At 40.0% G+C, this 16,209-nt stretch overlaps 1 protein-coding gene across 10 annotated transcripts in view; it reads left to right on the top strand.

Moving 5' to 3' along the window:
• IKZF1 (IKAROS family zinc finger 1) overlaps positions 1–16,209 on the top strand; it is a 203,279-nt gene that overhangs the window by 166,655 nt on the left and 20,415 nt on the right. For all 10 annotated transcript variants that reach the window (XM_077269374.1, XM_077269372.1, XM_077269375.1 and 7 more), the window contains 2 exons: positions 13,928–14,095; positions 15,488–15,613. In XM_077269374.1, coding sequence (XP_077125489.1) covers positions 13,928–14,095; positions 15,488–15,613 — 294 coding nt within the window. The remainder of the gene's footprint in view (positions 1–13,927; positions 14,096–15,487; positions 15,614–16,209) is intronic.

The following is a 16,209-nucleotide window of genomic DNA, read 5'->3' as shown; positions in this document are numbered from 1 at the left end:
GCTGTAGCTAAAGCAATACATGGAGGGTACGATCCAGCAAAGAAGAGGTTATCAATTTCACATATAAAACATAGCATTTAATAGGTCATTTAATAGAAGCTCCAAATATAGCATTTAGATACAGAGAAGACAGGCTAACGGAGCGCCAGGCTGGCGGTCAGGGGAGATGTTGATTGAGAAAGGTCCGATGCAGCTCCTGCCGGGTGCCTCAGGAGAGGAATAAACAGTGAGTTGCAAGATACTCCGGTCACATGGGAGTACTGCCACCTGATGAAGACGGAGCTGTTCCGTCGAAACGCGTTGTGGATTTCAATAAACAAAGAAACTTTTAATCCTTTCATCTGTGTCCTGTGCGCTCCCATGTGACCGAAGTATCTTGCAACTCACCAAATATAGCATTGTCAGTACTGCAGATAAGATATTAATCGCAGGATCTACGTGTTTCGACTTGCGTCTTATTCATGCGCTGACTTTCTGGTTGGCAATCAGTGTCTTATATATTTAAGAGTGATTTAAGGGCATTTCCCTAGACAATATAATTAATTAGTCAGAAGGTGTCATTAGTGTGAAGGTTAAAATAAAAGAACGTACCTGGAATAAAAACAGCAAAATGACAAAAATAAATCAGAAATAGACATACTCAGTATTGTAAGATGAAATCTTGTCTTAAATTAAGACAATAGGGTGAGCGGGTTTCTAACATGAATATACAATAAACCACTATGAGGAGAGGACCATGAACGCAAGTTGACATTGACATTACTACACCGACACCACCACAGATCAGCTAACAACTGAGGGAAAGCCATAACTAATATTTTAACACTAGTAATTGCAGCTACAGAGAACATTTATAGACCAAATTCACATTTTAAGGGGTGGTGTTTCAAAAAGGCACATAACTACTTCACTACACTATTTTACCACTGTTTTTACAAAGTTGCTACATATTTTCTTTCAAAATACTTTGATTAGATAAACTGCTACACAAATAAGAAAGAAAGATCATATGGCTGTGCAGTACAGTGTATAATCAGGAGTCCTAAAATATCTATAGGGAAGGTGTGGGGAATTCCACTCAAGAGAATCATCTATGCTTAAACACTAGTAATTCATACATGTTTAAACACTGGAGAATCATGTATGTTGAAACACAAACCCATCTGCATCTCTGTTGCATGCTATTATTTGTAGTGTGGTAGCCATCGTTGCGTGTATTTGTTTTTGCATGGTTGCATACAAAGTATTCTGAATAACTATTCAGTATATTGTGTTCTTTTCAGTTGTCTGACCTATTATGAAATGTATGCTTTCTTGTTATCATACTTTCTAGGAACTTTCTCATGGTACAATTATTGGTGGCTGCACTGAGAATGGGTGTATTATGAGGAAGAGCAGTCCAAAAACAGTACTGACTTTAGACCTCCATAGAACAAAAGATGTAAGAGTTTGACCATCACCAAGGGTCTTTGTCAGCAAAAGATCTATACTTGACAAATGGGTTATCACAACAACCGAGTTTCTGCAAAAGAATCTCGTGCTTGTCATTGCTGGTCTGCTATGAACGCCGTCCCGTAGCTGTCGTTCATTGAAGATGATGATTTCTACGACATATAGCAGGGCTGGTTGTCATGTATCTGAGTTCAGTGGTATCTAAATTTGAAATCGTGTAACTGCATCCTTTGTGCTCCAACTGCAGTTTTTCACCTTTTTGATAAATGGGTATTGTCAGAAAGTGCTTGTAAATACAAGTAATTTTGCAGTTTACAGATTATTACAATTTTCAGCCGTTCTTCAGATATTAACACTTTTCTTTTCTCCCAGTTTATTGACTTGAAGACCGACCACCTCTGCTTTACAATAGAACTTATGCAATTCTTACATGCTCTTTTCTGCTGAGCTTGTATGCATTGTTTTAAAACATGCCGGGATCGCTGGAGCTCATTGCGTTGTTACCTACTGATCCCGGACATTGCGTTGTTACCTCCTAATCCCGGACATTGCGTTGTTACCTCCTAATCCTGGACATTGCGTTGTTACCTCCTAATCCTGGACATTGCGTTGTTACCTCCTAATCCGCTTCAGAGGAATGCTCACGAGCTAGACTTTAGCGGTCATCGGTCTTCTAGCCAACGAGCTTTAAACTAAGGTAAAGGGTTAATATCTCAAGAACTTTAAGATTTAAGAAGCAGTAAATTGCACAAGTGCTTGTTTTTACAAGCACTACCTGACAATATCCATCTATGACAATGGGAATAATCTTTAAATTGCCCTTCAAACATTGAGGACAAAGCTTGCAAAAAAACAAGTATTGCTTGCAATGATACTACTTTTGTATAAATAGTAGCCCCTTATAAGTAGTAGCCCACTATAAATAGTAGCCCCCTAGAAGGGGATTTATTATCTGACTCTTTAATTATTTTATTTCTTACCTCTGTTATATTGCAAAATGCATTAGTTTTCAAGTAAAGTACATAAGCAAATAAAGGCCAGTTAACAAGATTAAATAATATGTATGTATTATATAAATAATAAAATTACAGAAGATTAATGCAATGAATTCTTATCATGATCAAGTCCATCTAATTGACAACAGATGGACATGCTTCTCAATTTGTTTTAGTATCTAAGTTATAAAATAATTCTGGATTAAAAAAGTTATTGGACGCATGATAATGATAAAAACTGAAGTTTTATGTACTGCTAACCACTTGTAAAATCCCAAGTTTCCTTCTAGGACCTTCAAGTTACACTTCTTTTTGATCTCATTAATGTTGATTAATTCTTCAGATCTGATAAATATGAATAAAAAGGAGACTGGATGCAAATGTTTCCCAAGTAGATTATCAACATAATCATCTAACCGTAGACAACAGGACTAGACAGGGCTTTTATATTACATATATAAAAATTTTCTAAAGTTTTGGTAGGCAAAGAAAATATGTGTAATGTTACAGGAAATGTTTATTTTACTTCTTATAAAATCAATGGATAGTCATTTCTGCCAGCCTTTCACTATGCCACGCATAGCTATATGTTCCCAGAAATCTGCTTTTATTGTCATTCCAATAACAATGTTGTATGACAGTGACAGTAGTAGTATTGTATTACTAAACACTAAACCAAATTTAAACATTGATGCCTTACAATTAAATAAGACATCTTAATTAGTATCTAGTTAGAATTATATTTTTGTTATGTTTATATCATGTTATGTTAGGTAAAGTTATTAGTCTCATGGACCTGATGGCCTGATCCAAGAAATTATTTGTTGAGAGATCGAGAACCTGGCAGCTTTACAGATTACTAATCAATATAAGTTTGGTGTAAACTTGCCCAACATATAGAGAAGTTAACACTTGTTGAACATGTATAGAAAAAGATGATTACTGCCCAGACTTTTTAGACCCCCAAGGTCTGATGCAATTAGCTGTATTATGGCTCATGCTAGTTAAGGCTCTTAGTTATATAGTGTGTAAGGTTGCATCTGGACGAGTCCTGCATGGAGTGTATGTGTCACCAAGGTGCTGGCCTCGTGATATGAAACCTGGAAAGCCTTCTCCAGCACAGATAGTGCTGAAAGGTTTGTTGTCATGCGTCTGTTTTCGAATCCTTGAGCCTGTGCCTTGTGGTCTGCTTCTCTGTCCGCCGAGCCACACCAGATACACCTTTTTCTGGGTGTTTAGTTTCTGTTATATTTGCTTCAGTCTTTTTAGGGTAACATATGCTTTCATTAGCTCATTTGTCTGCCATCTCACCTTTCAAATCCTGCTTCTATACTTACCCCTGCTGGTATTTCCTGCTGATGATAGTCTCAATGGATGTCCAGCCATAATGCTGTAGTTTAAGCCAGTCAGTGAAAGACAAGCTAGGGTTTATCTCTTTGCAGTTTTTGTTCTTTTCCCTGCTTCTATCTTCTGCTTCTTTTTAGGAAGTAGGCAACATATTTTCTAACATTTTGTACTTAATCCTTTATTTTGTATTTCATTGTTTGTTTTACTCACTCTTGGATCTCTTTCTATTTCAGCACACTTTCCCTTCTGTAGGTAATTTACACTTTGCTCTGCCCTCCGGTTCTTTAGGAGAAATGTAAAATGCTTTACGGCTTTTCAGGCAGCAAAGGTCTGAGTTGCCATCATATAGTCTGTGGTTAGGGCTATTTCAGCTCACGTATTAACCACTATGGACTTCGGGGTCAAGATCTTTCATCTGCACAGGAACCGGCAGGGTCAGTTGCAGTTTGTAGTGTGTTACCTATTTTCCCAAGTGAGTTGCTAGACAATCTTAACATTTGTTTAATGGTACAGCATGGGTCCAGGTTTCAGGAATGGCTGGTACAGATAGGTTGGACCAGTCATTCCTATGCCCCAATCTAACAGGTGCAGCTGTTTTAAAAAGGCATGTGAGATGCTCACAAGTATCTTTGTGTAGAGGTGGAAACACCTCTAAGAATTGTGTCTGTGAGTGAAAACTGGTAAAATCTTTTGATGTTGGTCTCTCTGACAGGACCTGAGAGACTGAGACTTTACTGTACTGTTAAACAGGTGAAACCGTACTGATATTACATGAACTGCCTATTTTCTTCTATTTGGTTCTGTTTACCTTTATGCTAAAGGAAAAGCTTCTTTGTTTTTTTTTTTCATTTTGGGCTGAAAGTTTATGAAGTTTAATAAATTTTCCTTTTTGAGCCAAGAAACCGCGTGCCTGTGTGATCGCTACCAACTGTCAAAGAGCTGATTCCCTACAATTGGTGCTTGGATTGTGAGAAGTGAATCCCAAGGATTCAATGACTGTATGTCCTGAAAGAAGGCAGCTGCAGTGCTGCAAGCATTGTTGGACAAATTGGAGGCACTTGTTAAACAGCTGGTCCAAGCCAATATCCAGCAGCAGCAACAGCAGACCCAGCTGGAGACCAACAAACTCTTGGTGCAGCAATTTTAGCTGCAGCTACAACTATGGAAAATGATAAGAGGGGCATTGCAAAGATGATGACGTTATTCAAGAGGGTGGCAGACCAGGAGAAATAGCCTCTGGTGCAGTAGGTGGAGGTTCTGGCAGAGGAACCACAGAAGGCATATTATGATTTGACCCTATAGGACACCTCCTGCACTTGGTGCAAAAATGACTGCAGCTTGAGTCTTGTTCCCCAGTACAGATGATGGAGCAAGTTGTGATGGTCTAGTGGACAGGTATCTGGCGGTCAAAAATTCCCTGGGTTATCAAGGGGGTTTAAGGTCACCTTATTGGGGTTTCCAAAGGAGGCTGACGCCCAAAAGAATGAGACTAAAATTTCACCTTAGGGGCCTCCAAAGTTCCAGGAGGGTTCAGAGCCGGGTTCAATGGGTACATCTCGGGATGTTATCTGTTGGAGGTGTCTTGCCCCTGGTCATATAGCTGCCCATTGTCCCATGACCTCCAAGCCCATGTACTCCAGGCTAGGTTGGTGCTGCTCCCATTTTGCCTACCCTGCATGTAGTGCTGCAGTTCATCCTGGCGAGGGGCCTCAAGCATGCCAAGTGTTGGCAAATGGGGTACAAGTGACTGGATTCCTGGATACTGAGAGTTTGGTAACCGTGGTAAGGGCCATGCTTCTACATCTGACAGTCACCGGGAAGGTGGTGGGCATCAGGTGTATCCATGGAGACACCAAGAACTTTTCTGTAGCCTGGTTCGACATAGACACAGACTCTGGATCCATGTCCTATGAAGTGGGAGTGGTCAAGGACTTAGTACAACTAGTGATTACCGGAGGAGACTTTCCTTTATTTTGAGACATTTGTGGGAATTGGTGTTATTGGGTGATTCCGCTGGCAACCAGGTGCCATTTATAGAAACCTCGTCAGAGTCCGCGGCCTGCAAGTTTCCATTTTCTGGGCTCATTGGCAATGGTGATGAGGAAGCATGCCCTGTAGGCAATGTCCCTCTGCTGGAGTTGTTCAAAGGAAATGTTGAAACTGCCCAACACAGGGATGTAATGCTAAATGGTGTTCTTCAGGAGCTGGGTGCTGATAATCATGGTAGGCATAAGGGTTGGCTGTGTCGGGGTATAAAGGTGAGGGGCTGGGAAGAGCGCCTTCTACGTGCACAAGAGGCATAATTCAGGGGCCATAGTTGGTTCAGTCAAGTGAACCAGTTTGAACCTTGGAATCAGGTGCGAGAGTTGGTACCCAGAGTGGAGAGTAAGTTCATCACTAAGTGGCATGGGCCCTATGAAGGGGTGGAAAGGGTCAGTGAGGGCTACTATAGAGTTCACCATCCAGGGAATGTGGAAGCCTTTGTCAAGGGTACAGTGTTGGTTTGCAGAATGTGCCCAGCCCCCAGCTTTAGGCGGAGGAGTATGGAAGGTTGCATCTTGACGAGTTCTGCATGTAGTGTGTCCTTCTTTGGTATATTCCATAAAGGACCATGTTTATTCTGCATGTAATGTACAGTCATGGCCCAAAGTATTCACACCCCTGCAATTCTGTCAGATAATACTCAGTTTCTTCCTGAAAATGATTGCAAACACAAATTCTTTGGTATTATTATCTTCATTTAATTTGTCTTAAATGAAAAAAACACAAAAAGAATTGTCCTAAAGCCAAATTGGATATAATTCCACACCAAACATAAAAATGGGGGTGGACAAAAGTATTGGCACTGTTCGAAAAATCATGTGATGCTTCTCTAATTTGTGTAATTAACAGCACCTGTAACTTGCCTGTGGCACCTAACAGGTGTTGGCAATAACTAAATCACACTTGCAGCCAATTGACATGGATTAAAGTCGAATCAACCTCTGTCCTGTGTCCTTGTGTGTACCACATTGAGCATGGAGAAAAGAAAGAAGACCAATGAACTGTCTGAGGACTTGAGAAACCAAATTGTGAGGAAGCATGAGCAATCTCAAGGCTACAAGTCCATCTCCAAAGACCTGAATGTTCCTGTGTCTACCGTGCGCAGTGTCATCAAGAAGTTTAAAGCCCATGGCACTGTGGCTAACCTCCCTAGATGTGGACGGAAAAGAAAAATTGACAAGAGATTTCAACGCAAGATTGTGCGGATGTTGGATAAAGAACCTCGACTAACATCCAAACAAGTTCAAGCTACCCTGAAGTCCGAGGGTACAGCAGTGTCAACCCTTACTATCCGTTGGCATCTGAGTGAAAAGGGACTGTATGGTAGGAGACCCAGGAAGACCCCACTTCTGACCCCGAGACATAAAAAAGCCAGGCTGGAGTTTGCCAAAACTTACCTGAAAAAATATCAGGGACCTGGAGCAGTTTGCCAAAGAAGAATAGTCTAAAATTCCAGCAGAGCATTGTAAGAAACTCATTGATGGTTACCGGAAGCGGTTGGTCGCAGTTATTTTGGCTAAAAGTTGTGCAACCAAGTATTAGGCTGAGGGTGCCAATACTTTTGTCTGGCCCATTTTTGGCGTTTTGTGTGAAATGATCAATTTTAGCTTTTTGCTTCATTCTCTTTTGTGTTTTTTCATTTAAAACAAATTAAATGAAGATAATAATACCAAATAATTTCTGTTTGCAATCATTTTCAGGAAGAAACTGAGTATTATCTGACAGAATTGCAGGGGTGTGAATACTTTTGGCTAGGGTTGAGCGACTTTTGCTTTTTTAGGATCGAGTCGGGTCTCGTGAAACCCGACTGTCTCGAAAGTCGGATCGTGTGAAATCGGCCGATTATTGTGAAAAGTCGGGGGCCAACCGAAACACGAAACCCAATGCAGGTCAATGGGGAGATTTTTTTTTTTTCTCTCTCTCTCTCTCTCTCTCTCTCTCTCTCTCTCTCCTCCGTCCCTGCAAAGTTTGTGTTTCACTTTGCAAATCGCTATATCTCAAACGTTAAGATGGCGGTTTTACCCCCTGTGACGCCGCACAAAGCAAGCCGGAACCTATGTCATCACGCTGCCCACACTCCTTCACACAGGAATGCTGTAGATAAGCCCCCGATGTATCCTGAAAGATAAGAAAAAGAGGTTAGATTATACTCACCCAGGGGCGTTCCCGCTGAGGTGGGCGTCGCGGTCCGGGGCCTCCCATCTTCTTGCAATGGTGTCCTCTTCTTGTCTTCACGCTGCGGCTTCGGCTTGAGGGCAGAGCAAAGTACTGCAGTGCGCAGGTGCCGGGCCTCTCTGACCTTTCCCGGCACCTGCGCACTGCAGTACTTTGCTCTGCCCTTAACAGGGCAGACAAAGTACGCCTGCGCCAGAGCCGCAGCATGAAGACAAGAAGAGGACGTCATCGTAAGAAGATGGGAGGCCCCGGACCGGATCGCAACTCCTATCGGACTGGACCGCAGCGGGACCGCCCCTGGGTGAGTATAATCTAACCTCTTTTTTCTTATCTTTCATGATACATTTAGGGCTTATCTACAGCATTCCAGAATGCTGTAGATAAGCCCCTAATGCTGGTGGGCTTAGCTCATCGTCGATTTTGGGGGTGACAGGTTCCCTTTAAGGAGATACTCTAGAAGAATTTGAGGCCTAAATGAAGCTCTATGGAAAATTACAAAAAATGTTTTTTCTTTTTAAATTCTACTTTTCAAACTTTACTTGACAGCTGGGTATTAATGCTTTGATCTATTCTATTGTTGACCATGATAGATATGCCAAAGGGAGTCCAAATCCTGGAGCATCATCTCCACTTGTTCCTCAACTCTACTTTGGTGTGACGTAGACAGTACCCTTTTATAGCAGATTCATTAACTAGTTCAGGACCAGACCATTTAAACCCATTCCTGACCAGGCACATTTTTTCTTGTTTAGATATATAAAAAAAAAATAAAATTGCATCTTTTTTATTATAGATGGAGCTTAATTTTTATGTTATTTTCATACTCACTGTTATTTTTTGCTGATTTCAGGCAATATCGGTGGGAAAAGTGTCTGATTTTCACATTTTTAAGACCACAAAGGACCACTAAAATACATACTAAAATTTGTAATTTTGCAAAATATGTGACTTCTCTAAAAAGTCGCAAAAACAGTTAAACATAGGAAAAAGACATTTTTTTCTTGGTGCAATATTCATGAACTGTGTGCACAATTTTGAATAATTTAGTGAAAAAAAAATGGCAATGAATACCTGAAGACAAAAAAGAAGAAAGACAAAAAAATTATGCAAATGATGAATTGGGCCTAAGTGTTCTCCATTTCATCCAGTGAAAAGCAAAGTTAAAATTTCCTTTCTGATCGAAAGTGACATTCAGAATGAATTAACAAAAACTTATCAAAGGCTAAGTTCACTCTAGGCTTTTTGCTGCCTGTTTTTTATACTTTTTTATGCTAATTTTCAGCTGCATTTTTCAGTACCAGCAAAGCCTATGAGACTTCAGAAATCTCATCCCCACACATTGATTTTTTTGTCTTTGGCATTTTGTGCTTTGCATGGTGTTTTGGACATAGAACATGTTACTTCTTTCAGCGTTTTTTCAGTGTTTTTCACTCATTGCAAGCAAAGGGTGATAAAAAAGGAAGAACGACAGTATATGAAATCCATTTATTTTGGGGATTTTTCCAGGTTTACCATCTTGTTTTGGTCACCTACGATGGCCATTTGGATTAGTACAGTTTACAGTGTGAGATTGAACAATGTTTGTGGCTGACTGTGGTGTGAGATTGCACAATACGTGAGCAACTCAATGGCAGACCAAAGTGTGAAAGTTAACTAGTGGAATAGTTACAATTATCACACTCCAAAGCGATGCAAAAAGGGGGGTGTTTAATATACATACAGTAGTCACAAACGTTTCGGTCTGCAATGGACCTTCATCAGTGTGCTAAATATAGCGTGAATGGTATATATAGTAGAACCCCGGTAGGAATTAATTGATTCGCATCAAAATGTAAGTTTTACTGGAAAAATTGCACTGAAAACAGTTTTGAATGGTAGGTCAGTCCGGCTAGCGGGAGAGGAAGAGGCACGAGAGCCACGCGGTATCCGCGGTGAGTAATTCTACTACATAGAGGCGATCTGATCATTGCCTCTATGTTGCACAGCCGATCAGGTTGTGGGAGCTTCTAGTCTCCCATGGAGACTAATGAAGCATGCCAAAAGTGAAAAAAACTGTTTTTAAAAATATAAAAAAATATATAACCCCCCTTTCACCCCATTCAAAAGAAAACAATTTAAAAAATCAAACATACACATATTTGATATCACCGAGTTCAGAATTGCCCGATCTATCAATACAAAAAAAAAAAAAAAGGATTAACCTGATCGCTAAACAGCATAGCGAGAAAAAAAGTAAACAGGCCAGAATTACCTTTCTTTGGTTGCAGCGACATTGCATTAAAATGCAATAACGGATGATCAAAAGATCGTATCTGCATCAAAATGGTATCATTAAAAACATCAGCTCGGCACACAAAAAATAAGCCCTCACCCAACCAGAGATAACGAAAAGTGGAGACACTACATGTACTGGAAAATGGTGCAATTTTTTTTTTTATAACAAAGTTTAGAATTTTTTTTTCACCACTTAGATAAAAAAGAACCTAGACATGTTTGGTGTCTATAAACTCATAATGATCTGGAGAATCATATCGGCAGGTCAGTTTTAGCATTTAGCGAAACTAGTAAAAAAGCCAAACAAAAAACAAGTGTGGGATTTCACTTTTTTTGCTATTTCGCCGCACTTGGAATTTTTTTATTTTCTTCTAGTACACGGCATGGTAAAACCAATGGTGTCATTCAAAAATACCCGCAAAAAACAAGCCCTCACATGGCCATTTTGACAAAGGAGAGGAGAGCAAAAAATGAAAATGCAAAACCAAAAATACCTCTGGTCATCAAGGGGTTAAGTCACCAACTGTTCCTGGTAAAACCAGTTCCTGAAGTGGCTAATCAGCTGATTTTCTGCAATTTTTTTGTCATTTCCAGAGATTTTATATGGAAAAGCTTGGTACAATATACACTGCTCAAAAAATAAACAACAGAATATAACTCCAAGTAAATCAAACTTCTGTGAAATCAAACTGTCCACTTAGGAAGCAACACTGTTTGACAATCAATTTCACATGCTGTTGTGCAAATGGAATAGACAATAGATGGAAATTATTGGCAATTATCAAGACATACTCAATAAAGGAGTGGTTCTGCGGATGGAGACCACATCTCAGTGCCAATGCTTTCTGGCTCATGTTTTGGTCACTTTTGAATGTTGGTTGTGCTTTCACACTCGTGGTAGCATGAGACGTACTCTACAACCCACACAAGTGGCTCAGGTAGTGCAGCTCATCCAGGATGTTACATCAATGCTAGCTGTGGCAAGGTTTGCTGTGTCTGTCAGCGTAGTGTCCAGAGGCTGGAGGTGCTACCAGGAGACAGGCCAGTACACCAGGAGACGTGGAGGTGGTCGTAGGAGGGCAACAACCCAGCAGCAGGACCGCTACCTCAGCCTTTGTGCAAGGAGGAACATGAGGAGCACTGCCAGAGCCCTGCAAAATGACCTCCAGCAGGCCACAAATGTGCGTGTGTCTGCACAAACGATTAGAAACCGACTCCATGAGGATAGTCTGAGTGCTCGACGTCCACAGATGGGGGTTGTGCTCAACAGCATGGAGGACTCTTGGCACTTGGCACAGAACACCAGGACTGGCAAATTCGCCACTGGCGCCCTGTGCTCTTCACAAATGAAAGCAGGGTCACACTGAGCACATGTGACAGATGTGACAGAGTCTGTAGATGTCATGGAGAGCAATCTGCTGCCTGCAACATCCTTCAGCATGACCGGTTTGGCAGTGGGTCAGTAATGGTGTGGGGTTGCATTTCTTTGGAGGGACACACAGCCCTACATGTGCTCGCAAGAGGTAGCCTGACTGCCATTAGGTACCGAGATGAGATCCTCAGACCCAGACCCCTTGTGGGACCATATGCTGGTGCGGTTGGCCCTGGGTTCCTCCTAATGCACGACAATGCCTGACCTCATGTGGCTGTAGTGTGATGAAGGCATTGAAACTATGGACTGGCCTGCCCATTCCCCTGACCTGAATCCGATTGAACACATCTGGGACATCATGTCTCGCACCATCCACCAACGTCACGTTGCACCACAGACTGTAGAGGAGTTGGATGCTTTAGTCCAGGTCTGGGAGGAGATCCCTCAGGAGACCATCCGCCGCCTCATCAGGAGCATGCCCAGGCATTGTAGGAAGGTCATACAGGCACATGGAGGCCACACACACTACTGGTAATATTTCCATGTCTTGAGGTATTTCCACTGAAGTTGGATCAGCCTGTAACTTCATTTTTCACTTTGATTTTGAGCATCATTCCAACTCCAGACCTCCATGGGATATTAGTTGTGATTTACATTGAGCATTTTTAGATTTTATTGTTTCAACACATTCCACTATGTAATGAATAAAGATTTACAACTGGAATATTTCATTCAGTGATATCTAGGATGTGGGATTTCAGTGTTACCTTTATTTTTTTGAACAGTGTAGTTTATCGAGTTATTTTATACATCCAAAAGGGATTGTCTAGCTTGAAAAATCTGTGTAGCTTAGCCTAAAATAAAAATATATAAAATTTACTTTTAGAACTGAATTAAAAACGATTTCTCGATCTCAGTTATCATCGAGTACCGGAAACTTTACTTTTGCTTTGACAGCATGTGATCAGTGCTGCTTGTCAAGGGAGCTGGGTGACAGGACTATTTCAGTAATAAAGCCACCCCCTCTCAGCACACATTTGGACCCTGTAAGCACCAAGATCATATAAATCCTCCTAGACACACACACTTCATTGACAGTTCTAGACGTTTGGAAGTGCTTCTTATTTTTCCATGCTATTTAGTTCTACACCAATTATTGTACCATGATCATTAACTCAAAAGAAAAATTAAATGAATTACATAATAGAGTGACTTCAAACATTTTTTTGGGAAGGTGGCACATTAAAAACTTTTTGCCCGTAGAATACATGCAATGCCACAATACTGTAGGTATAGAATGTGTAGCTCAAACTGATGGAACTTGTAAGAGGAAGACTGTAGTAGTGCTAATTCACTGCTGATACTCCTTGGGAAGGCTTTCACTTTTCTAAACATACAGTCATGGGCTATGAGTTTTGTGAGCTCTTGAGACTATTAATTCAAAACCCCATGATAATATCCTGCAAGGATAATGGATAATGTCCCTCAGCGTAGTGTTGCCTGCTCATTTTTATTTCACCCTCTCATTCTCCTCCCTGATTTGGCCGCTTAGGGACAGACAGGTAATGGAGAAGAAATTGAAAGGGAAAATACATGGGAAAATGTAAATGAAAAGAAGTTATTATAACTGCTATAATGAAGTGCCTTTCATTTAAATATAAGAATGTAACGCTGAAATGAACTTGTGATCCTGAAATGCATTTTTAATGAGTTCCCTTTTTATTTTTGCTGCTTCAGTAGCATATTTTAAAGACCCTTTGAAAAAAAAAAGCTACATTAAAAAAAAAAAAAAACACCAAATGCCACAACATACAAAATTGGATATTGGTTTATTCCAAAACTGCTGATCAGGAAGAGTGGCTCTTCAACACAAAAATGTTGCAGTCACTTTATTTAAATGAGGTTGAATTTGCATTGTGATGTGCCATTCTGATTTAGAAAAAAAAATTAGATTTTCAGATCAAATTGACCCAGCCAGTGAAGCGTTAAGGAACTGGCAGGTCTAGTCTAAAAGCCTCATGTTCTATCAAACCTGCAGACGACGGAAGTCATACAGTGCTAGTGAGAAAACAACTTTCTTGTTGAAATTTTCCTCTTGTAACTGTGTAACATTTTTGTTCTCACATAAGTACATACAGTACATGATAGATATAGATAATAAATAGATGATAGATCAATTGTGCCATATATTGTAGATCTTTATTATTCTACCATATTATAACTAATTGTTCTGTATATAATTTTGTTTTTATTGTTTTTCTTATCCCAGGAGAACGGCCTTTTCAGTGCAACCAATGTGGTGCCTCATTTACCCAGAAAGGCAATCTCCTCCGCCACATCAAATTACACTCTGGTGAAAAGCCCTTTAAGTGTCACTTGTGTAACTATGCATGCAGACGCAGAGATGCACTCACTGGTCATCTCAGGACGCATTCTGGTAAGTGAGCCTGATAGTTAAAGGAGGGATGAGACAGCAGGTAACAACATTTGTATAGTTATATGAAGGTCAATTGCCGAAAAGCAGAGGACTCCATTCCACAAAAATTAAATGATTAACTTAGTATAGTTGCAGTATCTTGTCCATAAATATAGTAGGAAGAACACCTCCAAAGTACAAATGGCTGCTCTTACTGTTCAAACTAAAAGGAAAGGAAGTAGAGATGAGCAATAAACTTTGAGTGGACTAGAATGCTACTCGAATTTTACAAAAATCCATGCTCTCCAAACTGTGTCTTTTTTTGTAATTTGCTTCTGTGCTAATTCAACGAAATGGCGACTTGGTTGCTATTTCTCCAAACTGTAAACGGCCATCAGAATGTTAAAAAATAAAATCCTTGTTCTCACCTTAACTGTTCACCTCTTTGACCCTTCAGTGTCATCCATCCGCTCCTTGCAGCATCTTCAGATTGCCATCATTCATGCTGAAATCCCTGGGCCTCTCGCTCTGGGCTCAGACTTCTGGAGCATGCAAAATGTTACATCATCATGATGTTAAGGCATGCACCATGACCTTGCTCACACATATGTAGAGCAGTGGCGGCAATCTGAAGATGTGGTGATCGTGAGCAGTGGAAGCTGCAGGAGGGGTGAGTGGTAAGGTGAGTATAAGGATTTTTCTTATTTTTCACACATTGAGTTTGATATGCTTTGGGGTCTGGAGAGAGACCCCAGCACATAATAAAGAATATTAAATTTGCAAAGAATTCTTAGTGAATCAAATTTCGTGGGAAAATCACGCAAACAGGTGAATTAGACTTTTGCTTGATCCACTCATCTTTAAAAGAACAATTCACCTGTACAAGAAAAGTTGTATTGTTTGGGTAGAGACTTAATAGATATGGAAAGGAAAAGCTGCATGAAGTCTTATTTTAGTAATATACCCTGCTAAATGCAAAAGAAGTCATCAGCCCCAAAGAGACTACTGTAATTTGATAAACAACACGATGAACATGAAAAGAGGAACGAGAGACATCCTATATGAACAGTTATGGCTTTAAACATAATTAATTCAGTAAAGTTAAACTCTTTGAATAAAGCATTATCCAGATCTGAAGTGTTCGAGACATTCAAAACATTCAAAAGACCTTGGAGAAATATCTTCAGGAATATTAACAGTCCGCTTAAAATAAAAAAATAATTCTATCCTAAAATATTTTTAATTTACCTTTTTTTAATCAGAAAAGTATTATGGTATTTAATTTTTGATTATTTGAGTGTTCCTCTCATAAGTAAGTACCCATATTTTCTGCACAATGTACACTGTTTTTGCATGGGTTATGTGGTATATAACAGCACTGAACGCAGTATTTTACGTATTTTTTATTTGCAGTGGGTAAACCACATAAATGTGGCTATTGCGGCCGCAGTTACAAACAGCGCAGCTCTTTGGAAGAACATAAAGAGAGATGCCATAACTATTTGCAAAGCATGGGCCTGCAGAATAACATTTACTCAGGTAATTTACTTTCCAAACTGTGTCATTACAGTTAGACTGGAAATAACGCCAAGTATGATCTCAGGGAATGAAAGTGATGCATTGACATTTTATCAGTAATGTTGTAAATGCAACAATCAATATGTCACAACTGTAAAACTGCGAGACTATGTTCACACCTTGTGTTTCTGCACGTTCAGGGTATCAGTCTAGAAATGCATCATAAATTCAAAATATGTCAAAGGGTCTAATGGCCCCAACATATGTCAAAATATTGTCCTTTTGGTTTACATTTAGACATTATGCAATAGCATTACATTTTCCACTGCATTGTATTCAATTTAGGGTGATCTCTGGGGAAATAACTAATCCGTGCAAGATCTCTTCTACCTCGGCTTTGCCTGCTTTCTTTTCAGGTTTTCTTGAATCCCAATGCCTCTAAGCCATGCGTATAATCGAGCTATGCTCATGTGTTGTCACCAAACATAGCAGTATCCTGCAACATAGAATTGGAATATTTACATGTATTAGATATCACCATTTGTAGGCAGCTTTTAGTAGCAGTGTCCTAGAATTTATACTTCTGCTACTATCTGCAAAGGCTGATATATTCAAAA

The sequence above is a fragment of the Ranitomeya variabilis genome, chromosome 6 (genome assembly GCF_051348905.1).
Source record: "Ranitomeya variabilis isolate aRanVar5 chromosome 6, aRanVar5.hap1, whole genome shotgun sequence".
Taxonomy (NCBI): Eukaryota; Metazoa; Chordata; class Amphibia; order Anura; family Dendrobatidae; genus Ranitomeya; species Ranitomeya variabilis.
The sequence above is the reverse complement of the archived record's forward strand: the minus strand, read 5'-3'. Positions and strand labels throughout refer to the sequence as shown.